This window comes from Crassostrea angulata, chromosome 9 (genome assembly GCF_025612915.1).
Source record: "Crassostrea angulata isolate pt1a10 chromosome 9, ASM2561291v2, whole genome shotgun sequence".
Classification (NCBI taxonomy): Eukaryota; Metazoa; Mollusca; class Bivalvia; order Ostreida; family Ostreidae; genus Magallana; species Magallana angulata.
In genome coordinates this window covers 1,245,373-1,266,799 of record NC_069119.1, presented here as the reverse complement: position 1 = coordinate 1,266,799, position 21,427 = coordinate 1,245,373, and the positions used below count along the sequence as shown (strand labels likewise).

At 34.3% G+C, this 21,427-nt stretch overlaps 3 protein-coding genes across 3 annotated transcripts; 1 reads left to right on the top strand and 2 right to left on the bottom strand.

The window, feature by feature from the left end:
- Nucleotides 1-202: 202 nt before the first annotated feature.
- On the bottom strand, nt 203-1,281 carry LOC128162599 (zinc finger protein 596-like). The gene has a single exon (XM_052825839.1). The coding sequence runs from the start codon at nt 1,068-1,070 to the stop codon at nt 576-578; it is 495 nt and encodes a 164-aa protein (XP_052681799.1). The 5' UTR covers nt 1,071-1,281; the 3' UTR covers nt 203-575.
- A 412-nt stretch (nt 1,282-1,693) lies between these two features.
- Nucleotides 1,694-11,805, bottom strand: LOC128163201 (THO complex subunit 3-like). Its single transcript, XM_052826730.1, has 6 exons — nt 11,791-11,805; nt 11,533-11,692; nt 11,140-11,344; nt 10,764-10,925; nt 9,399-9,499; nt 1,694-1,912 (listed from the first exon to the last, which is right to left on the bottom strand). Exons 1-6 carry the CDS (start codon nt 11,803-11,805, stop codon nt 1,830-1,832), a joined length of 726 nt encoding a protein of 241 aa, XP_052682690.1. The 3' UTR covers nt 1,694-1,829.
- Nucleotides 11,806-15,192: 3,387 nt separating this feature from the next.
- On the top strand, nt 15,193-20,502 carry LOC128162568 (uncharacterized). The gene is made up of 3 exons (XM_052825817.1): nt 15,193-16,822; nt 19,083-19,186; nt 20,140-20,502. Exons 1-3 carry the CDS (start codon nt 15,193-15,195, stop codon nt 20,500-20,502), a joined length of 2,097 nt encoding a protein of 698 aa, XP_052681777.1.
- Nucleotides 20,503-21,427: the final 925 nt, after the last annotated feature.

Here is a 21,427-nt window from a genome sequence, read left to right as displayed (position 1 = left end):
AAAATTTCTCATAATTTTTACTTTTAAAATGTTCATTAATATTGAAAATGTACATTTTTAAAGTCTTAATTTCTTTTGTAAAAATAAATATCCGTTTTACTTGAATGTTGTTTCAAAAGAGTGTTTCTGCATGCTTTACAAAGAAACCAACAACTGTTAATGTATGAATAGAACATTTATTTTTATTTTTTTGATACCGGTAAATGAAAATGTTGAAATGATGGTTTTTTTTTTACAAAATACATAACAGTACAGTACATGTACTATATACATTTACATGAACATTCCACATGTTAAAATACATGAAACATAATGCAATACATATACATTGAAATAATGAACAATACCGATTTAATGCAGTAATAACAAACTCTATAAAAAACAACACAAGTGATTCAGAATGTAAATATTGGCACTTTTTTTAAATGTATTCTATAATATATAAGCACTTTTTGTGGAATTTCAGTTTTTCCTGTGTGTCTGCCGATGTCGGAGCATATTTCCGGATTGGGCAAAACATTTTCCACACTCTGGGCATGAGTATGGCTTCTCCCCACTGTGGGTCCGCTCATGCTTCATGCAGGTGGAGTAGTCCGCAAATGCACGGTACAGGTCCTGCACTTGTAAGGTTTCTCGCCTGTGTGAATTTGGAAGTGTGTGCGCAGAGTGGACTTCTGGGTAAAGGCCTTGCCACAGATGGAACATTTGTGAGGCCGGATGCCGGTTTGGGTAACCATGTGATAGTTCAAGTTGGTGTTTCCTCTGTAGGTCTTCCCGCACACAGGACACTGGTGTTTGGTGGGTTTAAACTTGACAGCAGACGACACAATGACAGCAGACAACACGTCCCTTGCCTCTAAAATGTCACAGGGTTTTGTACAACTATCCATGATGGACTCGTAGACACACAGATCGTCAAAGTTAGAACACTCGTTTTTCATGCTGGAATCCTCAAGAAACTTCTGTTTCAGTTGCTCCGTAGCACTGGAGTTGGGAGAAACGGAGCCACTGGAATTGATGGCGGCATTGTCACTGAGGCTGTGGTATACACTGTCAAATACCACATCCATGAAATCAGAAGCCAAGTTGTCGACGGTGATGCAGGGACATTGGAAGTTATTGAAGCTTGGTACAGGCTGTCTGAACGGTTGCTAGGTGATGACAATTATAGGTACTTTCATTCATAACGTTCCAGACTTCTGTTAATGAAGCAGATGATTTATATTATTATTATTATATCGTTTACGTACTTGTAATTCAAAAACCTTTTCGTGGATATGATATTCTCATGTATTCATATATTGGATTTGTCCTGATTTTTGACCACTTATAACATAACTCATAGATATAAAAAGTATACATTTGTTCTTCCATTAATTTTTAAATAAATTCTTTCATTGTATTTTGAAGGTAAGATGTATTGAATTAAAAGTTATTACAACTTAATAAAATCTAATATTATATAAATTTACAAATTATGCTATGATCAAGGACATTTAAGATATTTTTCAATTAGTGAATGATCCATTTGTAATTTGTACGGCAAATTGTATAAATCATAAATCAAAAATACATGCATATGAAATATATCACATGATAATACATGTACCACATCTTTTCAATGAGTTAACTGTAATAAAAGATAGTAGTAATGCCATCATTTTACCTGTTCATCTTTAACCGTTCGTTAGAAAATATTTTCTCTATTACTGTCAGTTAACAAGGACCATGATGTCACTATCTCTGCATCAATGACAGACATGGTACAATTTTTAGGTAAAGAGAATGACTTCCTCTTTGAATTGCCTCCCCTTATCGCCGGCTTTCTATCAGTAGAACTCGGCAGGTGCCCTCAGTCCTAGGTTGGCCAGTAGACGGGCGTATTCCAGGTAAACGGCCTCCACCAGTGACACTGTAAACACAAACAGATAGAAATAGACCACAGTGAAGGCATGCTTTCTATAAAACTACAGTAAGGAGAACTGTATTCATTCAACTTTCAATAAACTATCAGCAGAATATTGTTATATTTATCTATGTCTTCATCTCTCTCCCCCCCCCCCTCTCTCTCAAACTAAAAAAAGTGTCAAAGTATCAAATCTTCCAAGAGCAGATCAGGGTTCATTATAACAATAACTCAAAACAAGAGGCCCACGGGCCACATCGCTCACCTCAGCAACAATAGGCATGATAAAATCAGCTTATGGAATCATTATACAAAATATTTGGACAATATGGTATAATACATGTAGAAAAAAAAAATGTTTCCCTCTGGATATTCTTATATTTATAATCAAGTCCCTTTTCCAACAGGATTTTATAGTCATATCACAGTCAGCATTGCAGCTCTCAAAAAAACCCTTAACAATTGTTTATATACAGAATATAAACCTACATCAAACTCTGAACCCCTTGTGAGGCACAAGAATCGTCCAGGGGCCAAAGTTTAAACAATTTTAAAGAATCAGCAATATATAAAAATTCTTGCATGTAAGTTATAGCATATAAATTAATATTTCAGTTTTGTGAATAACTAAAATGTTTTCCTTTGTACAACTGAATCCCCAATGTGATGTGGCCCCACACTACTCCTAAAGATTGTGATTTTAAAAAAAATTAATATACACTATCTGAAGTTGCTTTCACTAAAGTAACAGCCTTTCTAGGCAAATGTTTTTGCTTTTTATTTTAAATCTAAAGATATTTTTCTCTATATTCCTATGTAAAAATTTGCCCCCCCCCCCCTTGTGACCCCATCCTACCCCTGGGAAACATGATTTGAATAAACTTGAAATCTCACTACCTGACGATGCTTCCAAACAAGTTTCAGCTTTCCTCCCCAAATTGGTCTTGAGAAGATGTGTTTTAAAGATTCACTCTATATATTCCTACGGTCATGATTTTCACAACTTTGAATCTACACTACCTGAGGATGCTTCTATACAAGTTTCAGCTTTCCTGGACTAATGGTTTTGAGAAGAAGAATATTTAAGATTTACTCTATGTATTCTTATGTAAAAATTTGACCCCCCATTGTGGCCCCATCCTAACCCCGAAGGTCATGATTTTTACAAACTTGACTTTACGCCAGCTGAGGATGCTTCCACATAAGTTTCAACTTTCCTTGCCAAATTGTTCTTGAGAAGAATATTTTTAAAGATTTACTCTATATACATGTATTCCTATGTAAAAAGTCGACCTCCCCAATGTGGCCCCCCCCTTTCCCTGAGGGTCATGCTTTTCACAACTGTAAATCTACACTACCTGAGGATGCTTCCACAAAAGTTTCAGATTTCCTGGCCTTATGGTTCATGAGAAGAAGATTTTTGAAAATTTCTCGAAAATTTTCAATGATTCCTAATTATCTCACTTTGCAAAAGGGTGTGATCCTTAATTTTCACAACTTTGAATCCCATTAGCCTAAGGATGCTTTGTGTCAAGTTTGGTTGAAATAGGCTCCATGGTTCTTGAGAAGATGTTGAAAATGTGAAAAGTTTACAGACAGACAGACGACAGACAAAATGTTAGCAGAATAGCTCACTTGAGCTTTTAGCTCAGGTGAGCTAAAAACTGACCGTTTTGTATTCATTAATGTTGCCTATTACAAACAAGAAATAAGACATCATGAGACCCATCTGAGTACAGTGTACACTAAATAATGTCTTTTCTATGACAGATATACCTTAGCCAGCTAGACGGCCTGGTCCCACATTCCGTAGGTCTGGAGATATCGACAGGCGTCCATTTCATTGTCAATCAGGCAGAGCAGCTGAACTACACTGTATATGATGGTCACCTGTGGCACTATGGGGTCTAGATCTTACTCTGACCGGCAGCAAGATCTACAAAAAATATGTACATTCTTTTCAATATCAAATTAAGACTTGATACAATATCTACGTATCAATAGAAAGAGAAAATTATGAGTTTTGTAGAAAGTAAAGAATAATGCATCCATCACTTATTGGACCGTATTGGAGTGTATATGGCACTTAAAGTAGTCCTAGTATCGCACTACGTCATAATACGGATTTTACCATATTGGTTCGACTTTTACACAGCATTTTTGATACCCGGTATTGATTTGGCTGTACATCGCTGTTGTAAACAATGGCAATAATAAGCAATTAGAACGGTAATATATGTATTCTATGAGAGATAGAAATGATTAATGTTGAAAAACTCTATTCTGTGAAAGTAAAATGAACAAGAGGCCCATGGGCCACATCGCTCACCTGAGGAACAATAGGTATGATAAAATCAGATTAATGGAGTCATAATACAAACTATCTGGACAATGTACGATAATACATGTAGATCCTGTATAAATAAAATCCATTTTTCCCCTGGATATTCTTATGTTTATAATCATTAGTCCCTTTTCTAACAGGATGATTATATAGTCATATCATATGTTGAGCATTGCAGTTCTCAAAAAGATCCTTAACAATTGTTTATATATGGGATATAAACGTACATCAAACTCTGAACGTACCTTCTTGAGAGGCCAAAGAATTGTCCTTGGGCCAAAGTCTTAACAATTATAAAGAATCATCTGGCTGATTAGTTTTTGAGAAGAAGATTTTTAAAGATTTACCATATATATTCCTTTGTTAATCTTTGACCCCCCATTGTGGCCCTACCCTACCCCCGGGGATCATGATTTTCACAACAATGAATCTACACTACCTGATGATGCTTCCACATAAGTTTCAGCTTACCTGGCTGATTAGTTTCTGAGAAGAAGATTTTTAAAGATTTACTCTATATATTCCTACGTAAAACTTCGACCTTCCATTGTGGCCCCACCCTACCCCCGGGGGTCATGATTTTCACAACAATGAATCTACACTACCTGATGATGCTTCCACACAAGTTTCAGCTTTCCTGGCTGATTAGTTTCTGAGAAGAAAATTTTTAAAGATTTACTTTATATACTCCTATGTTAAACTTCGACACCCCATTGTGGCCCCACCCTACCCCCAGGAATCATGATTTTCACAACTTTGTATCTACACTACCTGAGGATGCTTTCACACAAGTTTCAGCTTTCCTGGCTGATTAGTTTCTGAGAAGAAGATTTTTAAAGATTTACTCTATATATTCCTATGTAAAACTTCGACCCCCCATTGTGGCCCCACCCTACCCCCGGGGGTCATGAATTTCACAAATGAGAATCTACACTACCTGATGATGCTTCCACACAAGTTTCAGCTTTTATGGCTGATTAGTTTCTGAGAAAAAGATTTTTAAAGATTTACTCTATATATTCCTATGTATAACTTCAACCAACCAATAAGGCCCCAGCCTACCCTCGGGGGTTATGATTTTCACAACTATGAATCTACACTACCTGAGGATGCTTCCACACAAGTTTCAGCTTTCCTGGTCTAATGGTTCATGAGAAGAAGATTTTTAAAGATTTACTCTGTATATTCCTATGTAAAACTTTGACCCCCCCATTGTGGCCCCACCCTACCCCCGGGGGTCATGAATTTCACAAATTAGAATCTACACTACCTGAGAATGCTTCCACACAAGTTTCAGCTTTCCTGGTTTTATGGTTCATGAGAAGAAGATTTTTGAAAATGTCTCGAAAATTTTCATAAATTCCTAATTATCTCCCTTTGCAAAAGGGCGTGGTCCTTAATTTTCACAACTTTAAATCCCCTTAGGCTAAGGATGCTTTGTGCCAAGTTGGTTGAAATTGGCCCAGTGGTTCTTGAGAAGATGTTGAAAATGTGAAAAGTTTACAGACAGACGGAAAGACGGACGGACGGACGGACGGACAGACAGACAGACAGACAGACAGACGACAGACAAAATGTGATCAGAATAGCTCACTTGAGAAAAAGAAAAATTCGGGGGGGGGGGGGGTCTATAAGTATACCTGAGATTCTGGTTAATCAGAAACTTCGTTTTTAGCTCACCTGTGCTAAAAACGAAGTTTCTGATTAACCAGAATCTCAGGTATACTTATATCTTCTTTGTTTTGACCCCCCCCCCCCGAATTTTTCTTTTTCTTTTACTAAAACCGGTTTAAATTTAGAGACAGAAGCTATTTCGAATTTAATCAATCGTCAATTAATTAATGTTCAAATGATATCTAACATTGTTGACAGATCTAGGCAGAAAACTGTAGCAAAATGTGACTTTTACGGATTTTTTCGTCAGGATCTACTTGGTTTAGAGCTTATAGCGTGAAAAGTAATCCGTCAACATATAATTTATTTTACCATATCTTTTTTTCTAAGATGTCAATCTAGAGAATAAACACCATAAATTTAAGTTTGAGTCCATAAAATAGTAAAAAAAATACCAAACGTGATACTAGCATTGCATTTTTTGTATTCTATTTTGATACATCAGGTCTATAAAGCGTATTTACTTACAAAAATTTGGGCAAAATTATTGATGAGATATGGCTTAAATAAATATTTATACTCTATTTTATATGTTCAGTTCTAATTTTCCCAAAATTTTTAATTATTTTTATGAAAAACGGACGTCTGGCAAATTTCATAATTGTCAATAATTTTCGCAAGAGAGGTGATAACATACAAACTAGCATGTAAACATACATATTTTCTTTTGTATATGTATTGCTAGAATGTATATTTATCATTTAAAGCTAAGCCTTTAACGATTGAGCCCATTAAGTGCCGAGTATAGGACTACCTTAAAATATGAGAGACTCTAATTGCAATACATCTATGCATTTTGAGCCTCTCTCTATGTATAAGCATACATGTACAAGTCAGTAATTTGTATAAATATTTCAACAGAAGGAGTGCTTATAGATCCAACTAATGAGTAGTAATTAATATTGCAGATTGAAGAATGTTATTTGTTTTTTTCTAAACTGTCATAAAACATCAAGTACATGTATTCATGACATTAATTGATAAATACTGTTCCATGCATGGATTTACAATGTTTTGTTTTTTTACACTGATATGACTTGCTCAAGGATGTAAAATGTCATTGCATGTACATTGTGCATGCATGATAGTAGTATGCACTACCTTGTTATAAGCCAATATATATAGATATCTATTACAAATATAACTCAAGCTTTTAAAATTCTAATTAAATGAATAAAATTAATATAATTTCATTGGTGTGTTCATTTGTAAAGATACATGTATCAAAATCAGATATCATAATAAGATGGAAAAAATGTTTCATTATTTAAAACATTTACAGTACAAAAGCAGAATATATGCTATAGTTTTCATCCATCTATTAATGGTGTCTTATACAATAATATAACTGCCAGTAGCCATAAACCAGGTGCTTTGTTCATCACATGAAAATCACCATAAGTTCTGTTATGTAACTTTCTCTTCACTTTGGTTATTTTATGTCTCCTTTCCACCTTTATACACTTCTGAGCATGACATTTCTCACTTCAACTCTCATTGAGTGAAGTACCAAGTTAAAACATTCAAATGTTATCGCTGGGGAATCCAAACACTTTCATTATCCCTGCATCCCGATTTCTGTCGTTCGTTTCACGATCGTCGCAGGCGTAAACCAGTAGGGGGCGACTTGGATGCCAGGCGACTGTTAAAGTAGGGCCTCGCATGTTATTTCTGTGACTTTTTTACCTGTTAAAAATATAAGGAGTACCTGGTATATATTATACACTTTCAAACATAAAAGACAAACTTATGAACCAGTAATGAGCAATTTATTCCCAGATATCTAAAAATTACTTTAAAAGTAAAGAGATTACTGAGAATGAAAAATCTTTAGTTAAAAAAATCTAAAAGGTATACATTTTGTGTCGCATGTATATGCCAGTACTGCGGATTCATTAGAATTCATAATGGTTGAATATTTCATGGTATGCGCGAGTTACCCTTCCCAACGAAATAACATCCTCAGTGAAAACAAATTATGAAAGTGGAAGTTGTCAAACGTAACACTGAAAATCGACACATCCACAAAATTACATCCCCACGAATGAGCAAAAAAACCACAATCCATGAAAATTGGCCTCTGTGAATTTAAATGATTCCACGTAGTTGATCCAAAACTCTAATCCATACCAGAAGTCAGAAATACTTGGACTTAAGGGGGAAAAGGGTGTTGCAGTGTAAAATTGTTTGTCTATGAATTTTAATTGTTTTTTTAAACACATTTACATAAAGACGTCCACTACAACATATATCATTTTCATGACTATTTTTTACCTTGCAAAAGGAAGATATTTTAATAGGAATTATCCCCCTTTACTGGCATTATAATTTTTTTTAACAATTTGAAGTTTCTGCAATAATTTTTTTCATTTGATGGAGTTTATTTACAAATCATATTCATTAATTTTGAGAACGAAAACAAATTTCAAAATTGTTTACAACATTGGCTTTTTTTCATAGCAATATCATAATTTTATCAATATATTGCTAAAATCAGCCCTTCAATTTTGAAGTTTTTGATTCTATATTTGAACGAAATGTGATGACACCTAAAAAGTTGTCACTGAATTTTTTTTTAAAGATTCATAGATCAGCCTTAACATTTGCTTTATAACTTATAAAATTTTCAAGTTAACTTTCTTGGCATTAAAAAGAGATACTACAATAAGAATCACCCCCATCCCTTATTCTTGAATTATGACCTTTTGTACCAAATTCTGTTTGAAATCACCAAAAAAGTAATGCATTATTTAGATTTATTAATTATCATGAACAGAACATTATCAGAATAGATATCTGATTATATTAACCGCTAATTATTTTGTCCATTAACATTTCTAAAATTAAAAATTTTAATTTTCCATCAGCTCATGTTTTGACAAAGACTACTTTAGAGCCGTTTAGTACGGGAAAAAGATCTATCAAATCTTGTATGACCCCATAATGAATAAATGACATCATATCAATATACAATCTTATCAACTACGACATCATAATAGAGTTAGCATATCAAAGCATCATTGATATGATAGTCACGTGATACGTGTCCTGTTCCCCCTTAAAAAATCAAAAGGTCTCTTGGCCAAGTTGTTTGTGACCTTGTACTCGACTTTGCAAACACAAAAGCAAGTCCTTCATTATGGTTGATAAAAATATTGATATTTGATATGGTGTTCTCTCTCCACCTGACCAGTGTGTGTACTAACACCTGTTCTGTGTACCCTGCTCATTCCACCCAGGGTAAACACCTCACTACCCTGACTAGAACAAAGTGGGCACCCCCTACCTGTGATACCAGTCAACTAAGTGTATGTGTCGGGTTTCTAACCTTTTACCATTCATCATGCACCAGGTTTTGCCTTTACTAATATATTATCAATTCTGAATGAGGCTAATGCAACTGGATTACATATTCCATGCTTGGTACCCAACATAAACATAACATACATATAACATCTACAATGACATTCGTACCTGAGTCGACCTCTGCTATGTCTATAATCAGATCTTCTGATGCTGAGGCCAACATTTTACCGTCATGGCTGAAGCTCAGAGTTCTGACTGGCCACTCTAACCTGAAATCAACACATTAAAAGTCCATGTCTCTGTTTTTCAGTGAATGCAATAAAACAGAAAAATCATTTAACCAAAAAACAGAATTTCCTATTTATTAGAGTTTATAATATGATATAAAGATGGTTGACTTCTAATAAAATCTTCTAAAGAAACAGAGACCAAAATCTAATTGCTTATATCTTGGATTTCTTGGGCATATTAAACAATCTATACTACTATATTAAAATAATACACTCGAAATTTTGGTCTTTAATACCGAGAAATCGGAGGAGTGCTGTCTTTTGTTTTATATATTTTAAACATCATTGGTACTTGAAGATTACCAATTTGTTTTTATTTTTTCTCAATCAAGCTTCGCTAATTATTAATCAACGAAAATTCCGTTTAAAAATCCGGAAATCATCTGTATTTTTTGGATTTGACAATCTTGCGCATGCGCATTACATTCATGCTAATCACTGAAGGCTCTTTAGTTTATGTTTTCACAATATCCAATATCACATTTGCATGTATAAACTCAGAAACTTAATAACATATACCTGACAATTTCTAGAACATTTGTCTTACATTCTGCTCATTAAAGGAAATACGGGAGATAACTCTATCTCAGTGCATTCCATATGAAAAAATCCCGAGAGTTCCAAATGTCAGCATGGTGTGTAAATTCGAAGCGAGTAAAAACCGTAGGTGAAAAAGTGTTGAATTCTTTATTTATATGAATTAAAATTTTAGATAAAAGGAATTTGCAGTCTCAAAATAGTTTGTTATGAATAATTTAACTGTTATTTTCAATGCAGCTGCATTAATTTCCTCAAAAATTGTTTCGGAGGGATTCTGAAATTTGTTGTTACATTACGGGTAACAGTTATATGGGAGGCATTTTAACTGTGGCAAAGGCCTCGAGACACAGTTAGATTATTCTAACTAAACAGAGTGTAGTGAAATTAATAGCATTACTGTAGGCTTAAAGCTTGGTTATGTAAATGTCAACGAATGCGGAAACATATTAAACTTAATATCAGTAAACTTTATTAAGCTTTAGAATTGAAAAGGCTTTAAATTTTCAAAATATTTACAGTACACAAATATACAGAAACATTTTGGAGTTAGTAGATATCAAATAGCACCATTTTACAAGAAAAATAAAATTATCTAATAAGCTTAAGAGACCATGAGTGTACATCTGTAGTTTCTATGCAATGAAATGTACAGTACTTGAGTAGTGAATCTTAAATGTAATATATTGTGTACAACTATCAATACCTGGAGAGGGTCCTAATACAGGCTAGCTCTGCTACGTCCCAAATACTGACCAAGGCGTCCGCACTACCGGTGGCAAAGTACTTTCCTTTGAGGTCAAATTCGATACAGATACAGTTGGCAGGGTGAGCATTCAGGGTGTGCTGGAGTTTTAAATCTGGGTAGCTGTTGATAACAATGTGTTTTATTTGCATAAAATTCAATTTGTTCAAAATTACCAAAATGCTGTACTAGGTATTCAGTTAATAAAATATGCACAGTTATGAAAAACTTTGCATTTCATTGAGCTGTCGTATCCATTATTACCTAACCATTTGTTCATTAATGCTTCATTACACGGCAATGTGTAATACTTCATCTATCTATAAACTACATGTACCTCAGTATGTTTATGCTGCCTTGCCCACTCTTCAAGAAGAACAGGTCCCCGTCATTGTTCCACGAGATCTCATTGACCTCAAACTTAAACTGTTCCTCGGCCTTTGACCTGTGACTTCTGACATCAATAAATGTAAATAGATTGTCCTTGTTGCCCACAGCTATAGTGCTGCCAGCTGGTGACCAGCAGATGTTTATGTTTTCACCTTAAATATTGATTAATAGTTAATGTACAATAGAATCAAAAATGGAATTTCACATACATTTATTGAAGTGTCCAAAAATTCCGGTACATTTGTATTAACCATGTATACAGCTGTTTAATCTCAAAATAAGTATTGACAATGTCTATAGATCAATTATTCCTGGGTCATGGAATCAACCGTTGTTTTACCTTTAGTATTGACCGTGGACACATAACAATTGGTCCGGGCGTCCCAGATTCGTATTGTCTTGTCTCCACTAGCTGCTGTCACCAACTGATCCGTATTCTTTGGATGCCAACACAGCTGGTCAACACTGTCACTATGTCCACGAAATGTGCAATCTTTTATCTAAAGAGTTTGTAGACAGATTAAGGTGGTATGGGACACCTGTCGATATCAATGTGCAAGGTATCAATTCCTCCTTACCGATATACTCATATACTTACTTGCCTACTGTACATGCATGAACAATTAGCTTAAAGATGAATCGATATGACAGTAAAATATGGCTCTTGATAGCATATATTTAAATAATCTCTATAGTAAAAAAACAAATCAAATGTCAATGAGACAGGTATCACAGTCTATACTGAAATAGCTAGTACACGCATAACAGATGTTTAATCAACCTCTAAATTTATAATAGGTAAAACTATTGGAGAGCATTATGGGACGTAGACAAAACATTTTGTTTGATGAACTGTAGGTTTAGCTCGTTCTTATTCCTGAGCACACTGGTTCTTAGAGCTCCCTTCGCTCGCTATAAATCTAAGTAATAAGGAATTCCTTATTCATTATGTATATGAAATAATACCGTACCGGTTGATCTAAATGACGAAATCGCATCAGACATAATTATTAATTCATAAATATATGGGAACGGAAATTATCAAACAATATCACACATACAAAAATGGTAGTTGAATGGATGCAGAGGCGGTAATGTAAAGTTTAAAGCAGAAAAATTATGTGATAAAATTATCCCCACCTTCAGATCTGTGGTACTTCAATAACACCCCTAAATTTTCATAAAAGTACCGTTAAATATCAAGTGAAAGAAGTGCTATAATTGTTATCACAACACAATTAATACCTCTTGTTCTGAACCTATATAATAAGGCCATGGCTTCAAAGGCTTCAAAAAAAAAAAAACAAAGAAAACGAAAAAAAGTTATACTGTCGGTGTAACGAAGAATATTGATCTGGGTTGAAAATTGACCCGGGTGTCATTTTTCAACGTTAAATATTGACCCGGGGGGGGGGGGGGGTAATTCTTCAACGTTGAAAACTGAGACCAAAATCATGAAATTTATACCCTAGGTCATTTTTCAACGGTATGAGAAAGATTTTTCTAACTTCGGATGACCTCGACACGTTGAAAATTGATCCTGTCGAGAATTGACCCCAACCTCAGAGTTTTGATCTGAACAAGAACTTACTCTACACGGTTTAAATGTACAATTATGCACTTATTTGAAACTTTCAGTTTTTAAAAGTTTATACTGTCCGATATATATAAGGACGTCGCTAATTTCTTTTAGGTTGATATGTCCGATTTATCATTTAATTTTGAGACTGAAAATATGATATCCATTTATTATTACAATACTATGTCAATAAAGCTAAGAAGATGACCGTTTGCTTCTGAATGGAACAGGCGAGTTGCGCTAGAATACTTTTTGACATAGAATTGGTTTTCATTTCCTCGTGTGACAGAATTTAAAGTTTAAACTTGTCATAATCTCTGATAAATATATATAATTAATGTATTGCCCCTTATCGTTACTGTTCAGGCAATTCAACAGAGCTCTATTCGACAGGCACCTGACGTTGTATATTTTACTAATAATTTATATTTATAACCTCTATACTGTTTTATTGGGTAAAGGGTATATATATATATAATTTAAAAATAATAAATATCCAGAATAAAATCACAAATTGATCCTATTAACCGCAAACGTTTTCGCCATTCCTGGCTCTTCAGGCAGTTATGTACAAATGACTAATATGTAACGTAGTAACGTCAATAAGTAAAAGTTCATTGTGACGTCATAATAATGTTAAAGTAGCGGAAAGTTAGAGTCACAGAGCAAAAAGGCGCAAAAAATAATAATCGCAAATATTACAAATGATTCAATTATATCACATGCATATAATAAATTTTTCACTGAGTGCGATTAAGTTTTGGTTTAAATAATTTAATAAAGTGGTCTTCCTTGTGACCCACAATCCAAGGAACAGAAATATTCTAACAGACGCAAAACGACTTTACCCTATATTAGAACAGTCAGAAAATATGAAGAAATTATTACAATCCCAGGACCGACGACAAGCACCCAATCTTAAACACATATTGACCAAGGCCCGATTTACAATGCAGGAGGAAATTCCATCCGTGAAAAAATGCGGCGACCCGAGATGTGGTACATGTGCCTACATAGAAGAAGGACATACAATTCTACTTAAATCTGGGATGGAAATTGGACTGTAAATCGGAAAATGTTATTTATTGTGCTATTTGCCCAACATGCAAAGAATTCTATATTGGACAGACTGGGAAACTAAACGCGCGTGTTCGTGTCCACAAGCAACAGATTAAATACCCGAGTGTTCGTAATACTCCATGCTGTGAACATTTTGCTGAATGCGGCCAGGGAAAATTTACCCTATTCCCATTTTATAAACTTCCAAATGAAAATGAAATACTGCGCTTAGCCAAGGAAGACCACTTTATTAAATTATTTAAACCAAAACTTAATCGCACTCAGTGAAAAATTTATTATATGCATGTGATATAATTGAATCAGTTGTAATATTTGCGATTATTATTTTTTAGCGCCTTTTTGCTCTGTGACTCTAACTTTCCGCTACTTTAACGTTATTATGACGTCACAATGAACTTTTACTTATTGACGTTACTACGTTACATATTAGTCATTTGTACATAACTGCCTGAAGAGCCAGGAATGGCGAAAACGTTTGCGGTTAATAGGATCAATTTGTGATTTTATTCTGGATATTTATTATTTTTAAATTATTCAAAACTGTGCCGATTTATTTTTTGTTGTATTGGGAAATTATATATATATATATATATATATATATATATATATATATATATATATATATATATATATATATATATATATATATATATATATATATATATATATATATATAAAGACAAAAGAATATAATGTCATATACCTATGCTTAATTTTAAAAAAGTCAGAATATTTCCCTGACAAAATAATAAATGAATGGTTGTTATAGTTCTATCCTTTTTAATATAAACTGTATTATACATATATACAGAGCAATTACATATTTATACATGTTTTAATTTTTTTTACGCCTTAACAATAATTTTTCATAAACTTGTCAGATTAACTTTATTGAAGCACCATATAATTCTCTGCCTATGCAGAGTCATAGTGTTTCTTAAAAATGCAAACTATATCTATTATTTTGAGTTTTCAATTCCATTATTTACCTGTAAATTAGAAACATATTTTCTCAAAATTAAAAACATATACCCTCTACAGCAAAAATGTTATCAATTTAAAAATGTGGGTTTGCATGTAAATATATAATCGGAGGATGGTTGATCTAATTATACATGGAAAGGCACGCAAAAAATTGAATATATTAAGATTACACACAATTGATAGAAAAAAAAGTATTAAAAGTATAAAAGTATTCTACAAGATTATAAATGGTTTAGCACCACAATATACGTTAGATTGAATTCAATCATATTTTCTTAGGTCGAATGAGCGTTTTTACTATCTACATTTCAGGTCTACTCCCCTCCACAGTATTTTAATTATAATTGTTCCCTGACCATGGACCCCCTATACAGCCTCCAGGATCTTGTACGCTGCATCCTTTGTGAAACTTCTGAGACTTCCATGTACTGTAAAATTTGTCACATACATCTGTGTAAAGACTGTGTAGTGAAACATTTATCTGATTCCTCTAAAGTTCATATAGTGGTGCCACATAAACAATATCGAACAACTTTGAGCAATCCTAAATGTAGAAAACACCCCAAAAAACAATGTGAACTCCACTGTGAACAATGTGACATTCCTATATGTGCAAAGTGTATATCATCTGGAAAACATTCAGGCCATAAACAAGTCGACATTTTCCAAAGTTTTGAAAACAAAACAGAAATTTTAGAAAAAGATTTGCAAGAATTAGAAAAATCTATTTATCCTAAATACAAAAAGAGCGCATCTAACATCCCAGTGCAGAAAACTGATCTGAGTAAAAACTCCCAGATATTGACAATAGCAATTGACAAACAAGGAGAAGTCTGGCACAGAGAAATAGACACCATTATCACAAACCTGAAATCTAACGTGGAGGAAATGGAATTCAAACACCTGGTCGTCCTGAATAAACAGGAAGATGAAATCACACACGCTATTTCTGAAATCACACAGACCATAGCTGAGCTGAAGAAGTTACTGAACTCCAAAGATGTCAGCCTTGTCTCTGAGTACAAATCCAGGAACTCTGAATTCAGAAGATTGCCTCCTAAACTCAAAGTGTCCTTACCAAACTTTAGGCCCCCGAAAATCCACACAGATCAGCTGATTGAACAGTTTGGTTCTCTGTCAGCATTATCTTTTACAACAGAGGAACAAGACTACAGCATGCCGCCCCAGGGAGCCGAGTCCTCTCTTCAAGACCGGTCAATGATGGATGTACCCCAGGTCATCACAGCTATAGACACAGGGTATAAATATCTACACGGTGTGACGTGTCTGAATGATACAGCGATCTGGACGCGTGGTTATGATGACAAAATAAAACTCTGCAACCTGCAGGGAGAACGAGTGGAGTCCATCCAAACCAAGTCAGGGAACTATCCATCAGACATAGCAGTGACAAGAAGTGGGGATCTAGTTTATACTGATTACAAAGATAGAACTGTGAACATAGTAAAGAATACACAGATACAGACAGTGATCAGACTACGGGGGTGGAAATCTCGCGGTGTGTGTAGTACCTCGTCTGCTGACCTCCTGGTTGTCATGGACAGTGATGATGATAAACAAACAAAAGTTGTGTGTTACTCTGGCTCCACAGAGAAACAAAGTATTCAGTACGATGACAAAGGACAACCTCTCTATTCATCTGGTGAATACATCATTGAGAACAGGAACCTAGATATCTGTGTGTCAGACAGTGACGCCCATGCAGTAGTGGTGGTCAATCAGGACGGGAAACTCCGGTTTACCTACACTGGTCCTCCCTCTACTACCAAAGGATCATTTATTCCATTCGGCATCACGACAGACAGCCAGGGTCGGATCCTGACAGCAGACTATAACAACGACTGTATCCACATCCTGGATCAGGACGGACAGTTCCTCCGCTACATTGACAACTGTCATTTACAGCGTCCATGGGGTTTATGTGTGGACACCAGAGACAACCTCTTTGTGGCTGAGGCAAGAACAGGTACAGTGAAGAAAATCCAATATTACGTGTAAATCAATTAACTGTATATATTATATGTAAACCAAGCATATAAGTAAAAATTACATACTGTGTGTAAATAGTATGTAAACAAACCATACACATTCCATGTCATCATACGGTGTGTATCATATATAAAAACGAAGTGCGTGGATATTTTAATGTATCACACATGAACTAAACGTGTCTACAATATGTAAACAGACTGTTTAACTGTATCTGTGTTAGGTTTTCATGAGTTAATCATTCCATTTCTTCAATCTTTGTTTGTTTATATATAATACGTTTGTATGTACCGTAAACAAATTGTTCTTTCATATTGATATTACATCTCAAGGAAACAGACCATGTTTTTATATTGTATGTAAACAAACTGTGTTTATGTATCACATGTATATCATCAAGTGACTCTATGTACATGTATATTACATATAGACAAACTCCTTTTTCTATTTATAGATGTATATATAAAGTGACTGTTTTTACTGTGTCTATAATCTGTGTTTGTTACATTAGAATGAATGGACTGTATTTGTTACATGTGGTTATCAGCAAATACTGTGTGACAGGTATTAATTACACATAATGGGTTAACAGACAGGTAGCACTCAATTCTTTACCAGCAATGGAGCGAGGCCACAAAGGGACTGAGGCCCATTACTTTTATATATAGGAGTGATACCAGTATATTAACACAATCAGAATTCATATCCAATGAGACAATTGTTGTGACTTACCTTCAAACCTTTAGAATTAGAGTTGATGTTTGATTTCCTGCTAATCTTGTATCTTCTGTTCTAACTTAATAGAATCCTTTTAGGTGGAATATTTTGTCCCTTGGTGTTTTTATCTCAAAGATTTTGCAGAACTGCTTACAAGATTTCTAAAAATGTATTTAGACAATGAGTATATTGACATGTATAAACATGATACTGTTTATGAATGCTTTATGATTATTTTTTATTTCAATAAAACTTTACACAAAAAAATGCATTGTTCATCAGCAACTAGCCTTTTAAATTTGACATCAACCACATGATGGCGTCAGTACAGTGGCGTCTGCAGGGTCAGCAATTGTCATGCTACAAGTAATTTAATTTAAAAGAGGGAGAGGAATTATATTATATCAAATAAAAGTACAAAGTTTGTACATTGAAGCAGCAGTTATACTCCCTGTCTGTGGTCAGTGGAGCAGTGAGGTATGAGGCCCTCTTTCTCTCTCTCAGCGAGTGCAGTAATGAGTGTGGGCTGACAGCAATATCTGAGATGATTTGACTGCTATTTAATGACTGTAACAAGTAAAATACATGTGAAATATGAAACAAATGCTTGATTTAAGATAGATAAGCTTTAAAATAAAGCTGGATTTTACCCAAATTTCAGGTAGAGATGCTGAAATGACTGATCATGAAATGTCAATTTAAGATGCAAAATTATTAATTCTTGATTGAGTACATTGAGCAAAAATATATTCTAATGAATTAATTTCAATATGGAAAGATGATGATTAAACAAATTTTTTTATATACTTTCATTTCTGTAAATCCCTGCAGTTGATATATTAATTGGGATATAATTTTTACTCTCTATTTGAATCATGCAAAAATGTAGGAAAGGGCATTCCTATGGCTTTAAATCAAATACTCTGCTGCACAACAAGGCTTCATCAAAGCAAGCTTTATGAATTATACCTTGTGCATACAAAATCTTGTCTCCTGAAATTACGAAACTCAGGTAAACAATCCACCGTCAGCATCAGCAAGGAAGAAACAGTCTAGCCACGGGGGGGGGGGGGCACCATTATCTTCTTGGTAGGAGAACCTTAAATTGAAACAAAACATCAGGAAGACCAAAAGTCAATTTTTGTAAACAGACATTAATAAAAAATGAATAAATTTATGCTCAATTACTTTTGCAAAATTAAGAGCATTTATTAATAACTACTTTTAATTCACTATGTGTAATCTGGGATTATGAAACATATTAAAATCCATGCACTTAACTTGTATCAAATGAATTGGAATAATTTGTAAGCCAGTATGTATGTAAAATTTTAAAATTACATCATTATTAAAAAATCTACTAAACGTTAATCTAGTCAAAGGGAGGCAACTTCATCATTTAAACAACATGGATATTGTCATTCCTGTGCTAAGTGAACAGTTTTTACATACTGTACTGCAGTAGAGCAGACTGAGTGAGAGAAAGCTTCCCACAGACTATTTCAATAAATTGGGCAAAGCAGCTGAAATATATTTCGGAGTCATCAGGAGCAGAGGCTACACTGGATCGCTGACCTGCATGGAAAGGCAGAGGCTTCCAACAAGAACGGGACTCAAGAGTGCTGTATGTACCTTCACATTCGACCATTACAACCCCTTCAAGGAAGTAGAAACAATTGCAGATCATAATTGCATACTAAGAAAAAATTACCACCAGCATCATCCGGATGACTGGTCTCTGATTTACGAACCCGACTTGAAATGTACCCTCCCTTTTCCACTCGCAAGGTTGTCGGAAGAGGGAAGGCGGGGGGTGGGGGGGGGGCGAGGGCTTCGACTCTCATCTAGATCCGCGCATGCCAATGACTACTTAAATTTACATTTATATTTATAATGATTTTAGACGTAGTATGTTTTTGGTAATTTGTAGGTTTCAATGGAAATATTTAATTTTGGGTGATTAAAAAAAAACAAAAGTCCCGAACATCAATGTTTTACCGATTAGGGTTTGGGTGTTCTGCCCAGGTGATTAACTCGGTTATAACTGGGTTTGATGGGGGGGGGCGTTTAAAGATATACAGTTCAATTACCAGTACATCATTGAAATTGATTACGGGTGGATTATGATATATGTATAATATTATGAAAAATCAATTCTGAAAATTTTGCTTTTATGACAATAGAATAAACTTTCTTGTTGCATAACTGTAAAAGAAGTTGTTTTAAAATAGGTATGAAATATATTTTCAAACCAAAAACATATAGAAATCAATGGAGCTACTTATGTAAATTACATGTAGTATGAACATTTTAATTTATAGTCATATAAACAAAAAGAATCCAATTATAAAAGTTGGTTCTTTCATAACACTTGACAATTTTTACAAATATAAATTGCAAATTTTCAATTATTTCGATGGTTTCAATTATTAGACCATATCTTCATACTTGTTTTAATTTTTGTTCTAAAAAACTATTTTATATGGTTTCACTTTGAAATAACTTTCTCGACCATATCTTGATTATACATTAAGTTCTGTATCTCAAGAATATGGCATTACTTAATTTTTTTAAAAGGGTTTCACAGACAAGACAGCGCCTTTGATACAGCGCGCAATGCCGACACCGGCGCCATTTGTCGCGGTACTTCAGACCGCTCGTTGGGGGAAGCCTTATCAAAGGAACCCCGACAAAATCCTTATAAAAACCGTATCGACACATAAAAACCATATTATTCCCGAAAGAGTTGACAACAATAGCAGAATGTCTTCCGCCAACGTGATGCAGTCAGCCAAGAGATTGGACCACTCCGAGATTTACTTTAAGAAAGCCTGCCTCCAGATTGTGATGCTCAACGAGAAACTTTACACCGCCAGCAGACGATACCGAATGGCGCACGCTTCCGGTCAACGTTCTTTGCGGTACTCTCTATATGTATAACACAGGCACCTGACGTTATAAAAGTTTTCTCTTAATAAAAAATAAATACATCTATGTATCAAGTTAATTGCAATGAAATTCCAAGTAAGGACCTCAAATTAAAACTTGAAATACAACGAATTAATGTCATTTACTAGTAAAAAAAAACTACAGCATTAAAACGCAGTTAAAACCCAAACTGTGTTGAAAAAAATATACAAATAGTTACCTTATAATAGCCTGTGTTATCAATGTTCTAACTAACCAACAGGTTTTAAATTAAATGTTCGTTTTTTCATTGAAAAATATTTCAAATTCAGTTCAAAAACCATTTTCTGTACATGTACATGCATTTCTGTACATACATGTATATTTATGTTAATCATGTGTTAAAACAAAAATATATTGCATCAGATATTTACATCCACCACGTACGATTTCATCGATTTTTTACGAAAATTGAGTGTATAATTCATAGCTCTGTAGAAACCGACAGAACTGAAATCTACACGCCACGTTTATCAATCGGTTGAAACCTTCAGCAACTCAAGAACACGAAATAATCATGATGATGTCAGACCCAAACTTTCTTTCAAGACGATTGACTCTTTCGCTTATCACACGTACTGTTGTACATTAACAATGATTTGGTTGATTTTTCTAAATCAATACGATCAATTAATTAATTTGTTGACAGAAAAATGTAAATGAAAACAATAAAATGCTTTCTTTGATGATTCATGCGGGTTATGAAGGTAGCGATCATTACAAAAAAACAACAACACAACCAGTGGTTTGTGTATTTTTTCTGCAATGTTGCCACTATCAAATCACGCATGAATCACAAACAATATTGTTTAAATAATTATCACACACGGTCATGCTTTTACTTTGTGCTAGAATTACCTCAAAATGTGAATGTTTTGATAGATGTAGATGTCAATGA

Bases quoted from the DNA above. Each gene is read 5' to 3' on its own strand.
- LOC128162568 (XM_052825817.1), top strand. From the start codon at position 15,193: ATGGACCCCCTATACAGCCTCCAGGATCTTGTACGCTGCATCCTTTGT. The intron at 16,823-19,082 runs GTACAGTGAAGA...AATTGGGCAAAG, and splicing joins TGTGGCTGAGGCAAGAACAG to CAGCTGAAATATATTTCGGA. The intron at 19,187-20,139 runs GTATGTACCTTC...TTTTTTTAAAAG, and splicing joins GAACGGGACTCAAGAGTGCT to GGTTTCACAGACAAGACAGC.
- LOC128162599 (XM_052825839.1), bottom strand. From the start codon at position 1,070: ATGGATGTGGTATTTGACAGTGTATACCACAGCCTCAGTGACAATGCC.
- LOC128163201 (XM_052826730.1), bottom strand. The intron at 9,500-10,763 runs GTATTGATAGTT...TGTTGATTTCAG, and splicing joins TGTATTAGGACCCTCTCCAG to GTTAGAGTGGCCAGTCAGAA. The intron at 1,913-9,398 runs GTACGAATGTCA...TTGTGTTTACAG, and splicing joins CATAGCAGAGGTCGACTCAG to TGTCACTGGTGGAGGCCGTT.